At 31.5% G+C, this 16,921-nt stretch overlaps 1 protein-coding gene across 1 annotated transcript; it reads right to left on the bottom strand.

Moving 5' to 3' along the window:
* Window positions 1–4,822: 4,822 nt before the first annotated feature.
* LOC133179609 (uncharacterized) lies at window positions 4,823–6,338 on the bottom strand. Its single transcript, XM_061314320.1, has 2 exons — window positions 6,331–6,338; window positions 4,823–5,852 (listed from the first exon to the last, which is right to left on the bottom strand). Exons 1-2 carry the CDS (start codon window positions 6,336–6,338, stop codon window positions 4,823–4,825), a joined length of 1,038 nt encoding a protein of 345 aa, XP_061170304.1.
* Window positions 6,339–16,921: the final 10,583 nt, after the last annotated feature.

The following is a 16,921-nucleotide window of genomic DNA, read 5'->3' as shown; positions in this document are numbered from 1 at the left end:
TCAGCAATTGAATTAAAATCTTTTTACACTGTGTGGGATCAATGCAAAACTATTTCCTTTCCATTATAATTGTTTGCATAATATATAATTTATTTGTAATATCTTTGCTAGTCATATGATTTGAAGATAAATTTAAAATTATTTTTTCCCACTGTATACAGTAACCTTTGGAATCACTCCTGTAAATTTATTTCTCACTGAAACACATTTATATGTATTCTTTTATTAAATCTTTAATATATTTCAAAACAATAAACATTGATAAATGTTATTTAATTATTTTTCTTTGTATGAATCACTATGAAATATAACAGATTTTACATATATGATCAGGTTTTCAATATGCATTGATTTAATTACTGATTTGCAAAAATGCTAATGCATGTAAACTCATAACACTACTGTAATGATTTTCCCCTTAGATTCCAAAAAATCCCCTGACGTTCCCCTGTCTGTCCCTGACATTTTCCTGTCTCCCCCTGACTTTCTCCTATGATCCCCTGTCGTTGTCCCTGACTACCCTGTCTACTCCCTGACGTCCCCTGACTTTGCCCCTGTTACCACTGTCTAACCCCTGATGTCCCCTGACATTCCCTGACGTCCCTGTCAACTCCCTGATGTCCCCTGACTAAGTCCCTGACCACCCTGCCAACCCCCTGTCGTCCCCTGACATTCATTTTGACCAGGAAAAAGGGTTAAAATATGTTTTGTTGCTATTTATTTGTGAGAAAATCGATACCTTACTCCTAGCAATTTTCAAGTTTTGTGAAAATGTAGATTTAATCATTAGTTTTTCTGTTTGAAATATCTTTAGCGAATCTTTCAAAATATTATTTTATTGATTGTTACTAGCTTTTCAGATAAATCTTAATAAGGATAAATGCCGTTACTTAAAAAAAAATTACTAATTTATTGCGTCTTGTGTAGCACGAATGGCATGTAAATATATATATATATTTATTTATTTATCTGTTTATTTATTTGTTTGTTTATTGATTTTTATTAATTCATGTATCTGTTTATTTATTAATTTGTCTGCTCATTTATCTATTCTTTTTTCTCCATTTATATATTTATTTTTTTTTATTCAATCTATCTATTTAATTTATTTATTTGTTTTCTTTAATTATAAATAAACAAATGGATTTATTTAAAATTTTTATTTATTTATTTTATTTTATTTCATTCAATTATTTTAATTTATTGATTAATTAAATTTAATTCACTTTGTGTAGTTCTTCATATACAGTGTCCGGGTAAAACAAATTTGCTTCAAACTATTTTTTAAGCATATTCAAATTACTTTTAATTCTTTTAATTTCATGATGGGTATCAAAATCATCGTCTTATTACACACAATCTAAATCTGGAATTTGTTTTATTGTTCCCTTTTACTTTGGTAAAATAAAAATTTCCTCAAAAACTTGTCACGGTTGTGAAAGAAATAACACCTGCGGAGTGGATACGGTCGTGCTGCCACAGAATAAACAGTGTATAGGGGTCAGTCAAAAGAACAATAGGTGTCTGATCTGTGTACCCAGAGTCACTGGTCAACGATCAACAGCTCAGAATTACTTTCACAACCGAACAGTTTTTGAGGAACATTTCTACCTTTCGTAACAAAGTAAAAGAAGCAAACAAATTACGAATTTAGATTGTTTGTAATAAGACAATTATTTTGATACCCATCATGAAATTAAAAGAATTAAAAGAAATGTAAATATGCCTAAAATAGTTTGAAGCATCGTTTGTTTTTCCATAAGACTGTTTATGGGGAACTACAAAAATAAATAGGAATTGAAAAAATTAATTAATTAAAATAAAATGAATAACAAAATAAATAAAGAAAGAAAAGAAAAAACATTAATTAATTAATTAATAATTGAATAAAACAAATATTTAAAAGCAAAGAAATGAAGATATTAAATAAATAAATAAACAGATAGATAAAAAATAAATAAATAGAAAAATATACAAATAAATAAGTAAAAAAATAAATAATAATATTGATTTTGTACATAATAATGTGTTTGAAGTTCTTTAGTAAATTTATCAATTTAATTGAATTTAATTTATTGATGTATATAATTTTTTTTTATTTCTTTGTCCGTTTATTTATCTATTTATTTTTTCATTCATTTATTAATTTTATATATCAAATTTATTTTTACGTATTTGTTTTATTTACATGTAATTTTTAATAAATTAATATATTTATTTAATTTTTTTTATTTATTTTATTTTATTTTATTTATTTCCTTTATTTTAATTTATTGATTAATTTTATTTAATTCAATTTGTGTAGTTATTCATTAACAGTCTCCGGTAAAACAAATTTGCTTCAAACTATTTTTTAAGCATATTCAAATTACTTTTAATTCTTATAATTTCATTATGGGTATCAAAATCATTGTCTCATTATGCACAATCTGAATCTGAAATTTGTTTTATTGTTCCCTTTTACTTTGGTAAAATGAAAATTTCCTCAAAAACTTGTCACGGTTGTGAAAGAAATAACACCTGCAGAGTGCTGCCACAGAATAAACAGTGTATAGGGGTCAGTCAAAAGAACAATAGGTGTCTGATCTGTGTACCCAGAGTCACTGGTCAACTATCAACAGCTCGGAACTACTCTCACAGCCATGACAGTTTTTGAGGAACAGTTTTAATTTTTTTTACCAAAGTAAAAAAAGCAATAAAACAAATTCCGAATTCAGATTGTGTGTAATAAGACAATTATTTTGATACCCATCATGAAATTAAAAGAATTAAAAGAAATGTAAATATGCCTAAAAATAGTTTGAAGCATCGTTTGTTTTTCCGTAAGACTGTTTATGGGGAACTACAAAAATAAATAGGAATTGAAAAAAATAATTAATTAAAATAAAACGAATTAACAAAATAAATAAAGAAAGAAATAACATTAATTAATTAATGATTGAATAAAACAAATATCTAAAAGAAAAGAAATGAATAGATTAAATAAATAAATAAACAGATAGATAAAAAATAAATAAATAGGAAAATATACAAAGAAATAAGTAAAAAAATAAATAAAAATATTGATTTTGTAACTAATTATTTGTTTGAAGTATCTTTAGTAAATTTATCAATTTATTTGAATTAAATTTATTGATTTATCTTTTTTTATTTATGTCTTTGACCATTTATTTATCTATTTATTTTTTCAATCATTTATTAATTATACACTGTATCTATCAAATTTATTTTTACGTATTTGTTTTATTTAATTTTTAACAAATAAATTAATTTATTTAAATTATTTATTTATTTTATTTTATTTTATTTATTTCTTTTATATTAATTTATTGATTAATTTTTATTTAATTCAATTTGTATAGTTATTCATAAACAATCTCCAGGTAAAACAAATTTGCTTCAAACTATTTTGTAAGCATATTCAAATTACTTTTAATTCTTTTAATTTCATGATGGGTATCAAAATCATCGTCTCCTTACGCACAATCTGAATCTGGAATTTGTTTTATTATCTCTTTTACTTTGGTAAAATAAAAATTTCCTCAAAAACTTGTCACGGTTGTGAAAGAAATAACACCTGCAGAGTGGATACGGTCGTGCTGCCACAGAATAAACAGTGTATAGTGGTCAGTCAAAAGAAGAATAGGTGTCTGGTCTGTATACCCAGAGTCACTGGTCAACTATCAACAGCTCGGAACTACTCTCACAGCCATGACAGTCTTTGAGGAACATTTTTAATTTTTTTTCCAAAGTAAAAGAAGCAATAAAACAAATTCCGAATTCAGATTGTGTGTAATAAGACAATTATTTTGATACCCATCATGAAGTAAAAAGAATTAAAAGAAATGTAAATATGCTTAAAAGATACTTTGAAGCATATTTTGTTTTACCTTACGACTGTTTATGCGAAACTCACAAATAAATTGAATAAAATAGAATTAATTAATTAAAATAAAATGAATTAAAAACTAAATAAATGTATAATATTTATCAATTAATTAATAATTCAATAAGGAAAATATATCTAAAAAGAAATATATGAACAGATTTAATTAATAAATTAGTCAATAAATAAATAAAACAAATAAATAAATACATGTGGATATATAGATAAACATATAAATAAATATAAATATATTTACTTGCCATTCATAACAAGACACAATAAATTTGTAATTCATTCTTTTCAAAGTAACTGGCATTTATTCTCCTTAAAATTTATCTAAAAGCTACATGTAGTAAACTAAAACAATCAAATACAATCATATTAAGAAATAAATTACTCAAGATATTCAAACAAATAACAATTGACTAAATATATATTTTCACAAAACTTAAGAATTGCCAAGAGTAACGTACTTCTCACAAGTAAATAGCAACAAAACATATTTAACCCTTTTTCCTGGTCAAAATGAATGTCAGGAGACGACAGGGGGTTGGCAGGGTGGTCAGGGACTTAGTCAGGGGACATCAGGGAGTTGACAGGGACGTCAGGGAATGTCAGGGGACATCAGGGGTTAGACAGTGGTAACAGGGGCAAAGTCAGGGGACGTCAGGGAGTAGACAGGGTAGTCAGGGACAACGACAGGGGATCATAGGAGAAAGTCAGGGGGAGACAGGAAAATGTCAGGGACAGACAGGGGAACGTCAGGGGATTTTTTGGAATCTAAGGGGAAAATCATTACAGTAGTGTAAGATTTGAATATAATTAAAATACATAATGTTTTAACTCATTTCTAGTAGTTTTCTTAAAATAATGCTCCCCGAAAATTTGTCAGAATAACACACACAGTCCATATTTGGTTGATTGATGGTGCAAGATTCAGGGGAAAATGTGGTACTCCTTTACTCTTCGGATTGCCCGTTCAACATGAATTCGAAGACGTGCAATTTCATGGGTTGTAGCAACCTCATTCCTGGAAAACTTCCCTTTTGCTCCTAAGAAAGGAGGAATACCTAGGCCAGCATTCTTGGCTTGCAGTAGATCAGATATTAAAAATCCCTTGTCTGCCATGACATCATCATTCTCTTCAAGCAGATCAAGTATTCCAGATCTGGCTGTGATTTCTTTGTCGGAAATCCCTCCAGTGTATAGAGAGCTAACGAATGAAACAGTTCCACAGGGTGTAATACCAACAAGACCCTTGAATGTGGTGTGGCTTTTGTAGTTCGAGTAAATCTGTGAGTTAAGAACTTTTGAGCTAGGGGTTTGTACTTTTATCTCAGTGCAGTCAAGTATTACACGAGTAAATGGGTATGTAATTCTAAAACTTTCAGGCATGTTCTTATTCACAACACTTCTTGAAAGCCATAGAGGCAAACTGCCAAGCATAGCATACAGGTAGTTTGACCATGTGATCAAAATTCTGCTTATAGATGTTTGTGACACACAAAATATAACCGCTAGATCTTGTTCAGGGAAGCCTTGTCTAATTCTACAAAGGAAGACAAAGAATTCGTCAATCAGGGACAGATGATGACTTTCCGAACTAAAAATTGTTTTTTTTAATTTTTCTAAATCCGCTTCCTGTCTCTGCATCTGAGTCCATCGAATCATAGTTGTAGCTGTTGGTTTGAGAGCACTAAACACAGCTTTCAATGTTTGGTAATCTTTGAACCCTGTGTAGAAATTTATCATGTTGTTGTCATTGTGAAATCGTTCTAATCCAAACTTTGCCTCTCTTAGAGCTGCGTTCTCCTCCTCGAGTCGCTTAAGTTCTACTTGAGCCGATTCAAGTTTCGAAGAATCTGATTCCTGTTGCACAACATAGTCATGGTCAAATGTTGCCAGTGGAACTTGTACAGAGTCTGATGCAATAACATTTTCATCCTTACCCTTTTCAATCTTGACTCTGAAAATTAAAATTAAAAAACTACAATTCATCAAGTTGTATTTAAAGATGATTATTAATATATATCAGGCATTTTGAGAGTATATGCACACACAGTACCAAAGTACAGATTTTATGTGCTGATTACATGATGAGAAAATTTGGACAAAAGAATTTGTCGACTTATTTTTAATTTTCTTTCTAAATTTATTCTGAAAAATCAAATTGAGAAATTTCCTTTTGAATTAATAATATGAAGAAAGGTTTTATCATTTTGTTCTTGTAAATTAAAAAAACAAAATTAGGTGCTTGTGCAACATAACTAATCTACATGTACTTTAAATTATAACACAAGATAATTATATTACATAATAATTAATGAATATAATTTGAAAAGCTCATTACATTTACTACAGAATTGTAGTTCTATGAGAATTAAAATTTCAGTATCTATCGGTTAATTTGAAAAATGCCCTTAGAACTAGTTCTGCAGATATACCTGTCCATACGGACAGGATATATTTACATAAATTCATTTAAATAAAACTTGCATTGATCTGCGCTGTGGTCCCAAGCGCTTTGCAGGTGTCTTTGTCCAGGCAAATTTTGTTGGGACAGCACCAGCGATAAGTTTTCTCTTTCCTGCCAGTGTCCTCTTTATGTACGCATCTTCAAAGTGTGCAGAGCACACAAGGGCATTATTTGTAATCTGAATATAGAAAACACATTAAGCACACATGCAAACAACTTAGCCTAACTTGATTTCCATAAAAACTTATTTTTATTAGTAAATGTGTGTATTTGACTGTCTAACTACCCCACCCTCCCAGAGTCAGCTTATAATGTGTATACGTATCTATATATCTGAACACTGTTATCTCTTTATTTTTGAGAGGCATCATGAGGCATTGTGATGCAATTTTCTTTGATTAATTGATACTCTAAGAGAACTTTAGTTATATTCTTCGCCGTATCGAGGTCAGGAGCATTTACAATGTATTGTACTCTGTTGTACACGTGCAATAGGAGTGTACACATTATGTGAGATTTCATTTAATATTCAAAATATTAATGCGTTAGTCGCATAGAAATAAATTATTAATTATAACAGAACACATTTCTTCAACGAAAAAATCAAACTCGTTTGTGGTTGTCATGTTTGTATGTGCCACATCATGCATCATAAACATGTACCGATATAGGCTTACACGAATGCATAGTGATAGTTGCCCTATAGATGCAAATGAAAGCATTACCTGGAAATTATTTCGTCCTATATCACGGCGAATTTTGACGATCCATTCTTTTCTTAATTCGTTGTCACTTGGAAATCGATGGAACGACAAGAGGTTCTTCTCGTCATAACGAGAATCATTCGTACAAAGTGGCACACAACAATGATATGCCGACATATTTGTTTGCGCTGAGAGCCTCGTTTTAAAACCGGATGTTGTCATGAGTGAATAAGAAGTATCTGAGTAAATTTATTTTCCCCGTTTCAAGTCCAGCCTGGTCTAGGGATTTGTAGATAACAGGTATAATTTCTAGAACCACTATTCAGTATTTATAAGTGTTATTTTCTTTATTTTGAATAAATGCATTTTGATTTATCATATTTTGAAAACATATATTTATATTGATAAAATATGTCTATTTTAAAAGAGCACATTGTCCTCTGACGGCTATACGCAAATACGCAAGTGCGTACACATCATTTTCAGGAAAAAAAAAGAAAAAAGAGAGAATTATTCGGAGAAAAAAAATCTCAGTACCATACAACAAATATTCGTATTTCAAATTATTCTGTGTCATACTGTGTTCGATTTAAATTTTAAATTATCATGGCTGTATGATCATACATTGATATTTTTTAAAAAGATCTTTGAAAAATTAAATTTCAGCTACATCGTTGAATGCTATGATCTACCAGTATAATTTACAATACGATATTTTTTTTGTTCATAATTAAAATTTTTGTATACGTGTTTTTTAAGGTTAAGAATGATTACATGATACCAATTAATATATCGGTTAAATTTTTAGCCTCAATTAGAAGTACAATAAGTTTCCACGGAATATTAATTTTCGTTAAAACAATAAATATTACTATGTCTTTTATTTCCTAAACAAGAACTAAATGGCATAATTTTTATTTTTCAAGAAAATGAATGAAATATTTGTTAAAACTCCGGAGCTTCTGGGCCCTCACCAGCAGGCACGTAGTATCAGGGGAGCCTCCCCACTATTTATTCCCAAAACCTAACCTTTTACTATTGAAAGAAATGTACATTGAAAGGGTGGACCCCACTGTTTTTTGCACTATTGTTAATTCATGGTAATTTGGTAATGTATTAATAAAAATTTGGTTTGTGAAAGATTGACCCCCCCCCACCCTTCAACAAACAAACACAAAGAAAATAGGACTTTGAATTTTGACAATCTTCCTTTTTCCTTCCTTGCTTGACAAAATCTTTAAAGTTGTAATTTTTTCCTGGCTGGCAAAATCTATATTACGTGTTTGACCAGAACCCTTAAATACTGGGGGGGGGGGGGGGCTCAAGACCCACACCCACCCAACCCCCTGCCGTTCTCTGCGTACACATCATTTCTATTCTGGTTACGCGCCTGACTTCAAAGTGATGACTAATTAGGACATGCACGCATTACGTATATTTTGTTTTTGATTTTTGTTTTTTTAAAGCTCCGAAGCAGCTTCAAACTGATGAAGAATTAAAGCATGCAAGCTCTGAAAATTACGTATATTTACTTTTATTTGTGATGAAAATGTAAACAAATGTGTGCATTTAGTGAAGATATATCAAAAAAGTCCAGTACCGACAATAGATATTAGTGTTTCAATTATTTGTGTTGTGTTTTATGTTCAAAAAAATTGAGAAATTTTATTTTCAGTTGTTTGTTTTAATTTTCTAAGAACATTTTTAAATTCAAATATCTATATAAACATTTAATATTTGTTAGTTTCTTAAACTGGGGGCGAGTTGTTTAAAATGGGGGCGACCTGTCCTGAATTGGGGGCGACCTGTCGGGGGGGGGGGGGGGGGGGGCGAGTTGCCCAGCATTCCAAGTGGAGAGTGGTGCATGTTACCAACGTCAAAGTTGTACTTTACCGAACCTCTAATATGTTCATTGAATGTGTTCAAAATCTTCGCCCTCGTAAATATGTACATAAATTAATTTCCTTTTCTTTTAATTACCAGTTATATTGTAATCGTCATTCATTTCTATTGAATGTGACTTATTGTGAAATTGAAATTTTTAGAATGAAAACAGTGAAATTTTATCGTGGCAACTGACGAAACAGCAATCACTACACTACCAACCAGTCCTATGACAACTACTGCACCTCTTACAACTACTACACCTCTGAAAGGTGGATATGAAAAAATGTTTCAAACATTCCAAGCCATGCGATTGAATCCAAAAGGTGACACACCAGAGGAACTGGACAATTGGATACAAAGTTACATTAAGTCAAAGGACACAAAGCCTATCCAACAACTCCAACCACTTGCTTTACCGGACACTGGAGCTATATCGAAGAAAACGGTAATATTATCTTCATTTCCCCCAAAAATTAGAACTTTTTCTGGAGGAGATAACAAATCAGAAATCTCCTATGATGTATGGAGATATGAAGTGAATATGACACTTAAGGATCCAACATACACTAAAGAGCAAAAGAACTTCGCAATCAGAAGATCTCTGACTGGCTCAGCAGCGCGAATGGTTATATATCAAGGACTGGAAAAGCCGATAGAAAATATTCTTGAGACTCTAGATAGTGTTTACGGTGGTGTTCAAAGCAAAGAATAATCATTAGCTGATTTTTACGGATCTATACAGAAGGAAGAAAAAGATGTTACAGCATGGAGTGCCCAACAGCTATAGACCATCTAAGAGATTTAGAAAATGAACATTAATCGGTATAAATGATAGATCATTAATTAATTGCAGAATGTAAATTGAATGTTTATTCTTATTGTAAAGTTTAGTTTATCTAGCTTTGTTAATTATGTACATGTATCTTTAAATTTATTAGGGGTAAATATGATAGCTTAGGATGGTTGGTGGGTGGTTTTTAGCTATTGTATACTGAAACGCAAAAGAAACGCAGCAAGCAGTAATCTACAAATATTTGAATTTTTTATCTAATGATTTTCAAAAAATGAATACAGTAAGTTAAAACTCGATTTATAAACATCAGAGATTTGATAAAAATATTAAATTATAATCTTTTAACTTTAGAAAGTAACACATGAATGTTAAAACACCCCCCACCCCGGCAATTCAATTACAGCGTGCAAGACTGCCAAGTACAACAGTTGCAGCTTGATTTCTACGATGCAATAGGTTCATCGATCTCGAGATCTGAGCGAAAGAAATATTCTTTGCCATTTTTAAATGCCTGTTTTTCAGATGACGAGGTCGAATATTCTCTGGCCAAGAGCAGTGTAGTAACCCTTGGACTTCCGGTCCAAGGTCTGTCATTCATGCTAATGAAACGTAAGAGCCTGTTGAGGCGTGAGGTGTTGCATATTTGCATATGCAACTCCCAATCACCTTTATTTTGAGATTTTCCAGCTAGTTCAATGGAAATGCGTACTTAAGTCATTTTTAGGAAGCCTTGGCATCGCTTACGGAAAAGAAAGGAGAATTTATTTTTCGTAACATTGCTTCATTACTTATGATGAACAGATACAAATTCTTAAAACCCCATATTATTGCCAAATATTTTGTTAAACATGCAATTTTTGATTTCTGTTAAGCGGACTCAAACCTAACTTCCGGTAATGGTAGGAAAATCATTCAACCGTTAAATTACCGATATTTACAAAGATGAAGATGTGCTTACTTTTTAGATACAAAATTATATCCTATATATAATATTTTACCTTAAAATAGGATGTTGCGTTTCTTTTGCGTTTCAGTATATAAATTATGTGCAATGTTAGATGTGCCGTCCATGAAATTTTTATTTTTGTAAATACCTATTTACGTAAAAGTTGCTGACAGTCATATGCAACATTTGAATAAGGCTTTTGATGAGCTCGTTATTTATTTTCTGTGAGTTCACTGATTATGTATTATTACACTATCATTTACCCCTTATGAGATCAACATGGTGAAATAAGGACCCTCGACCTGGCCCACAAGGTGACCTGACCAGGTCGAGGGTCCTTATTTCACCATGTTCAACTCATAAGGGGTAATCAATTGTTTTATTATACCGATACAAGTTATGAATTTACTAAAATAATCAATTGTGTATTAGACCTACGAACTGTTATTAGTGTTCCATCGCGATCGGGATTCGCTAGTGAAGTTGTTTACTTTTCGTCTGCAAGTCTTGTAAAGTTTTTGCACCGCCGATTTATTAAAGCACTCTGTGAATGTTAGTAACATGCAACTGACATGCAACAGTAACATGCAACATATCTGGTTGGTGTTAAAGTCCATATCGGTGTAAACTAATTAACTAGAGAAAGATTTTCTGGTGCAAACTGAAAGCGAGTCCGCCAACAAGCCATGCGAAGAAAAAAGGTTCGTCACTTGTCACCAGTTACATATCAGGTTTTCCATTTAGAGATTGCTTTTTTTTTTAAAAAACTCTATTGTTAAAAACTCTGTACAATTACAACTGAACTGAACCAGGAACATTGTACGCAGAATAAAAAAAAACAACATAGATCACCTGCAAATGGGGAAACTGTTAAAAAAATCACTATGAGCAGTGCAAAGAACTTGGCAGTTTTGCGATAGCATCACATGTGGTTGTTCAAGCTCTGCGATACTTATACATGAAAGATGTCAATAAAGAGCCTGTACGTCACCTTAAAAGATTTGCTTGCCAATGAACTAAGTGATGCAGAGAAGCAGCAAGTCATATGTGGTGTAATTAGGAATTTTGTACAAAAATACATCTAAAAGATTCCATACAAATAATTCATAATTCCACTAGGAACACAGAACCTCGGATATGTGTGGAAGTTGATATTACCAGCTCATATATAAATCCTATGAGGATACTGATACCTATAGTTGAGCAGTAACGACCTGCTTTAGTGGAATCTTTTTCATCTCGAATGTTAGAACTAGGTCTTGCTTTTGCATTGCTGCAGATCTACAGATGAAGTATATAGATAGACCTGTAAAAGACAATATAAAGGCAATCCATTCAAATAAACTGAAAAAAAACTATGGCAAAGCGCACATCAGCTTTGTCTGGGATGAACGTAATAACCAGAAACTTTGATTTCATGTCTGAGACATTGATCAGGGCAAGCAAAAAAAAGAGTCCTTCTTCATTAGAAGATCAGCAGTTGATAATAAGTTTATTCGTTCAAATCAAGTCATTTTCTTCTGAACCAGGGTACAAATGTCATCATATAAGAGCCCAGTTCAAAGTCCATTGAAGAAATTGGGCATCCAAATTTAGCTTCGTGGATTATAAAACCTTTTCGTCAGACTGAGCTAGCTCTCCTATCCACCTCATCGTCGTTGCGTCTAGTCGTTGGTTGGGTTTGTGGATATAACTGAGCGGATTATTGTCAATGTATATGATAAACTTCGATCAAAGAAGGTAAACGCAAATTTTTCACTTACTACTTCATTAAAAATTATACTGTTTGTTTTTAAAGACAGTTTTTATGTGAATCATGTAATACTCCTGGTGCTCTTTTGTAGGTTTCTGTCGATTTGTTTGCATTGCTAGCAATTTTTTCTCATTATTTTATTATAAATGTCTTAAGAGTCTGGCTAAATTGATAGGATGACAATGGTCTTGACCATTACGTAACCAAGTTAAAGTTTGTTTAAGCTTAGGAGTTAAAGTTATGCTGAATAAGTTATCGACTTCCAATAGATTCGAGATTCGAACTCACGACCTTCCGATCACGGAGCGAGCGCTCTACCGACGGAGCTACCGTGAACGGTCATCATAAACGAAGAGTGGTCATAAACGAAGAATGATACAAAGAATGCCTGCAGTGCATCCTTATCCTCTCTACCAGGAACTGAATTCTCTGAGAGAGCTGAAGGAGGCCAGGAGCATCAATATCCAGCAGATAAACACTTTAACAATATGGAGGACTTCTTCAGAGTACGGGGAGTGAATTTCTTTTCCATGTACAACAAAAAAAAGATCAGATGTTATCACCCATTAGATTAAACAAAACTTTGCAAACTACAAGATGAGATTTGATAGTTTTAGGATTAACATTAATTTATTGCCAGAAGAGGTGGTGATCCAAGCAGGATGACCATTAATGATTAGAGAGATGTCCTTGAAGATTTATGGATAGATCAAGCAAAAATGCAGCATGTCGGAGATGGCATAGAGAAAGGGATATTGTGTGAAAATGAATTAGCGCATATATATATATATATATATATATATATATATATATATATATATATATATATATATATATATATATATATATATATATACATATATGCAATAAGGTTACCAAGTTGGTGGCACTTCTCATACCTTAAAACTGCTGGCAAGCAATGACAATTTCAACTGATTTTGAGGTAGGCAGAAGAGATCAAATTAATGAGAATAAGAACACTTTTCTAAACTGAAACATTTAAACAAGCATGCTTCAGGATTGATTGCTGCTAATAATGTATTTACTGCCACCCAGTAAATTCAAAATTAACATGATAGATAAAATACATTACTATTTATATTTCCTGAACACATGCATGCTCTGATCAGGTTTGTTAAAATTGTTCTTGATATATAGGTGTATATCTCGGATAAGGATATCTGTTATGATATGAATTGGACAAATAAATTAGAGAAACTTGAAAGAATACTGAGTGTTTGGAGAAGGCGAAACTTAACGATCTTCGGAAAATGCACTATAATAAATATACTAGCATTATCTAAATTGTAATATAATGCTTTTATTTTGTCAAATCCAAAAAATCAATTCTTTGAAAATGTATCAAAACTTGTATTTAATTTCTTATGGAAGAAAAAAGATAGGATAAAGAGAAATACGCTAATTGGTAAAGTTGACCAAGGTGGAATAGGAGAGTAAATTTACTGCAGCGAAGGCTTCTTGGATAAAACGAATACTAGATAAAAGAAGTATAATATATAACATGTTGAATAATATTCTTAATCTTAAAAACCTGTCAGTTAATGATATTGTTAAAACAAGTGTATGTAACTTTGAAAATACTGCTTTTTTTTAAGATGCTAAGAATACCACTTTTTTATGGTGAAGTCCTTTCTGCTTTCAATAAATGTAAAAAAGTTAAACAAATTTGTGCTTTAAAGAGAGACCAATTTTTATCGGAATTCATTTGGAACAATAATCTGTTTCAGTATGATTCTAAACCTCTTTGTTTTGAAAACTGGATAGAAAGTGATATTCTATATATCAAAGATCTTTTTGATAATGATGGAAACTTCCTTAGTATTGAACACTTTTATAATATACTGGAAAAGAAAAACAATATACTCTGTGAATATATTATGATAAAGAAGGCATTCAGAGAATACAAAAACAATTTTGATTGTACATATGCAAAATTTATTAATATTAAAAACGAAGTGTCATTTTTATTTAGAGATAGTAGTGTAAGAACTGTAGCAAACCTTAAATGTGATTTTTATTATTCAATTTTGGTAAACATAAAGTTTCAATGATCAGATTATGAAAATATGTGGCAAAAGACTTTTGATCTTTGTTACAAATATGTCTGGAAAAATGTATATCTAGCTAAAATTAAGTATGTGTATGAAAAAATGTTGCTGAATTCAATTATAAATTATTGAATTGCATATTGAACAATAACTTAAATGTAAGAAAATGGAACAAAGATGTAGAACCTTTTTGTGAATATTGTATGGTTGTTGAAGACACTGAACATCTCCTGTACAGGTGTAAATTTTGTGAAAATATTTGGAAAAAAATTAGTTTGTTTTTGGGTTTTGAAATCACATGGAAAATACTGGTACTAGGATTTTACAATGAAATCAATTTAAAAACAACTAGATTGAATAATCTATTGTCATTCATTTGTTTTACCATTTATAAATATAAAATGAAATGTAGATTTCAAAAAGAAAACATGTATATAGAAGTTTTTCGAAATAAGATAAAAAAATTGTCTTTGTTTACAAAACGTGATTCTAAGGAAAGCACATGTAATTAATGATAATCTGTATCTAGAAGTAGGCAATTATTTGTGATTTTGATTTATAAATTTCTATGCAATGTATGTATTATGATTTTCTGTACATTGAATTATTTATGTACCATGTTTTAATAAAAGAGAGAAAAATTGTTCTTGAGGAAAAATCATGCCAATAATCGGTTATCAACTGGAGAAATAAGTTGTTAACCACGTCCTTAAAAACCTGATTTGAAAACCCTTTACAGAGCTTTAAGAAAAGAAACTTTTTTAAAAAGACTTAACTGTGTTATCTTCAAAATAAAGTGTAAATATTCAGTTTGTCTTCAAACACGTATTACTTAAAAATTCTCGAGAGTGACGTTTAACAACAAACAAACAAACGTATACTCGGTTACAGTTTATTTAGTACAATTAAAGGAAAACAGTTTTATTATAATATTGTCCAACGGGCAAGTTAACCAATACCAATGACAATATAATATTTTATTATATTGTCATTGTAGAATGGAGCTCGGACGATCCCAGAGGATCAGGCGACATCCCCAGTGGATGGAAGACGTGGAGGACATTCCTGTGTGGAAGTCCAGGGTGAAGCAGACGGTGAGGGCTGGAGATACACGTCAGCAACCTGAGAAAATGGCACTTCCATTTTTCACTCAGTGCGTGTGTGATCCTCAACCAGAGCTTGTATAGCCCGATGACATGTGGCTGCCGCCCCCTCTGCCTGTTATAGCTCTACTCTGGCCAGAACTTTGAGATAAATCATGGATTGTATACATCATAATTCATCAAGTTCTTAAGTCTTCGCAATAATATTTACATTTCAAAATATTTTTTCTTAAGATTCTTTGCAAATTAGAATGTTGATCATTTTCTCATGAACTACCATGGATGAGCATGAATATCTTCATTGTTACGTCATAATACCATACTTGACGTCAAAACTATAGTGCAAACTGTTTTGCTTTAAAAATGACAGTTGAATGGTGAAATTTGTGGTAACTCATCAGAAAATAATGTAAATATAAGAAATGAATTTTAATTTTTGAAGATTCATGAGGTACATGAACTACAACGCTTCACGCCGGCATATTTATCATGAAGCGCTTACGCGCTTCATGACATATGCCGGCGTGAAGCGTCGTAGTTCATGTCCTCATGAATCTTCAAAAATTAAAATTCATTTCTTAATTATATGCACTTAATTGTTATAGATTAAATACTGAAATGCCTACGCAACGTGTGTTGATGCAGGTATATACATCTTTATGAAAATATGACGAAACACGAGACCGACACATTATTTCTTGTACATGTAGAGTTATCTAGAGATACATTTTATTCAGTATGTACACAAGCATGGATACATTTGTAATTTTAATTTCATACATACTTTAAACTTTAAAGTTGTTCGTTTCTCAAGTACAACAGAGTCGACCATTTCCACTTTGTGAACATGAAGTATAACATATTATGTAAGATTACTATCGTAATTCTCATTGACTGAAAGAACGTCACGTGATATTCCTCCTTTTGTGATACATTCTTTCACTAGAGGGCGCGCTATGCAAGCTTCACGTAGACCTCTGTCAGCGCCTGTTGTACAAAATTCGCGGCAAGGATTAGGCTGTCCGAAGAATGTCACAGTATGCCAGCCGTAGTAACTTCTCTGAACTACCTAGATATGACGTCATAATGGCATATGACGTCAAGTCACTGCATACTTGAGCTGATATGACGGGGAAAGTGCCATAACTTTTACATTCCTTTCACATCACATGTAGATTTCTTTTACGTTGATGTTTAATTCATGTGTCTGGATTGTTGCTTTAAGGCTGTAATGATGGTTAATATTTGCAGTATAATATCGTTATTACTTTTTCTTGTCTAACATGTACGTATTCAATCAATTG

This window comes from Saccostrea echinata, unplaced genomic scaffold, assembly GCF_033153115.1.
Source record: "Saccostrea echinata isolate AGI-Se365-2 ecotype Australia unplaced genomic scaffold, CSIRO_AGI_Sech_v1 ptg000005l, whole genome shotgun sequence".
Taxonomy (NCBI): Eukaryota; Metazoa; Mollusca; class Bivalvia; order Ostreida; family Ostreidae; genus Saccostrea; species Saccostrea echinata.
This window is presented reverse-complemented; position numbering and strand designations above follow the sequence as displayed.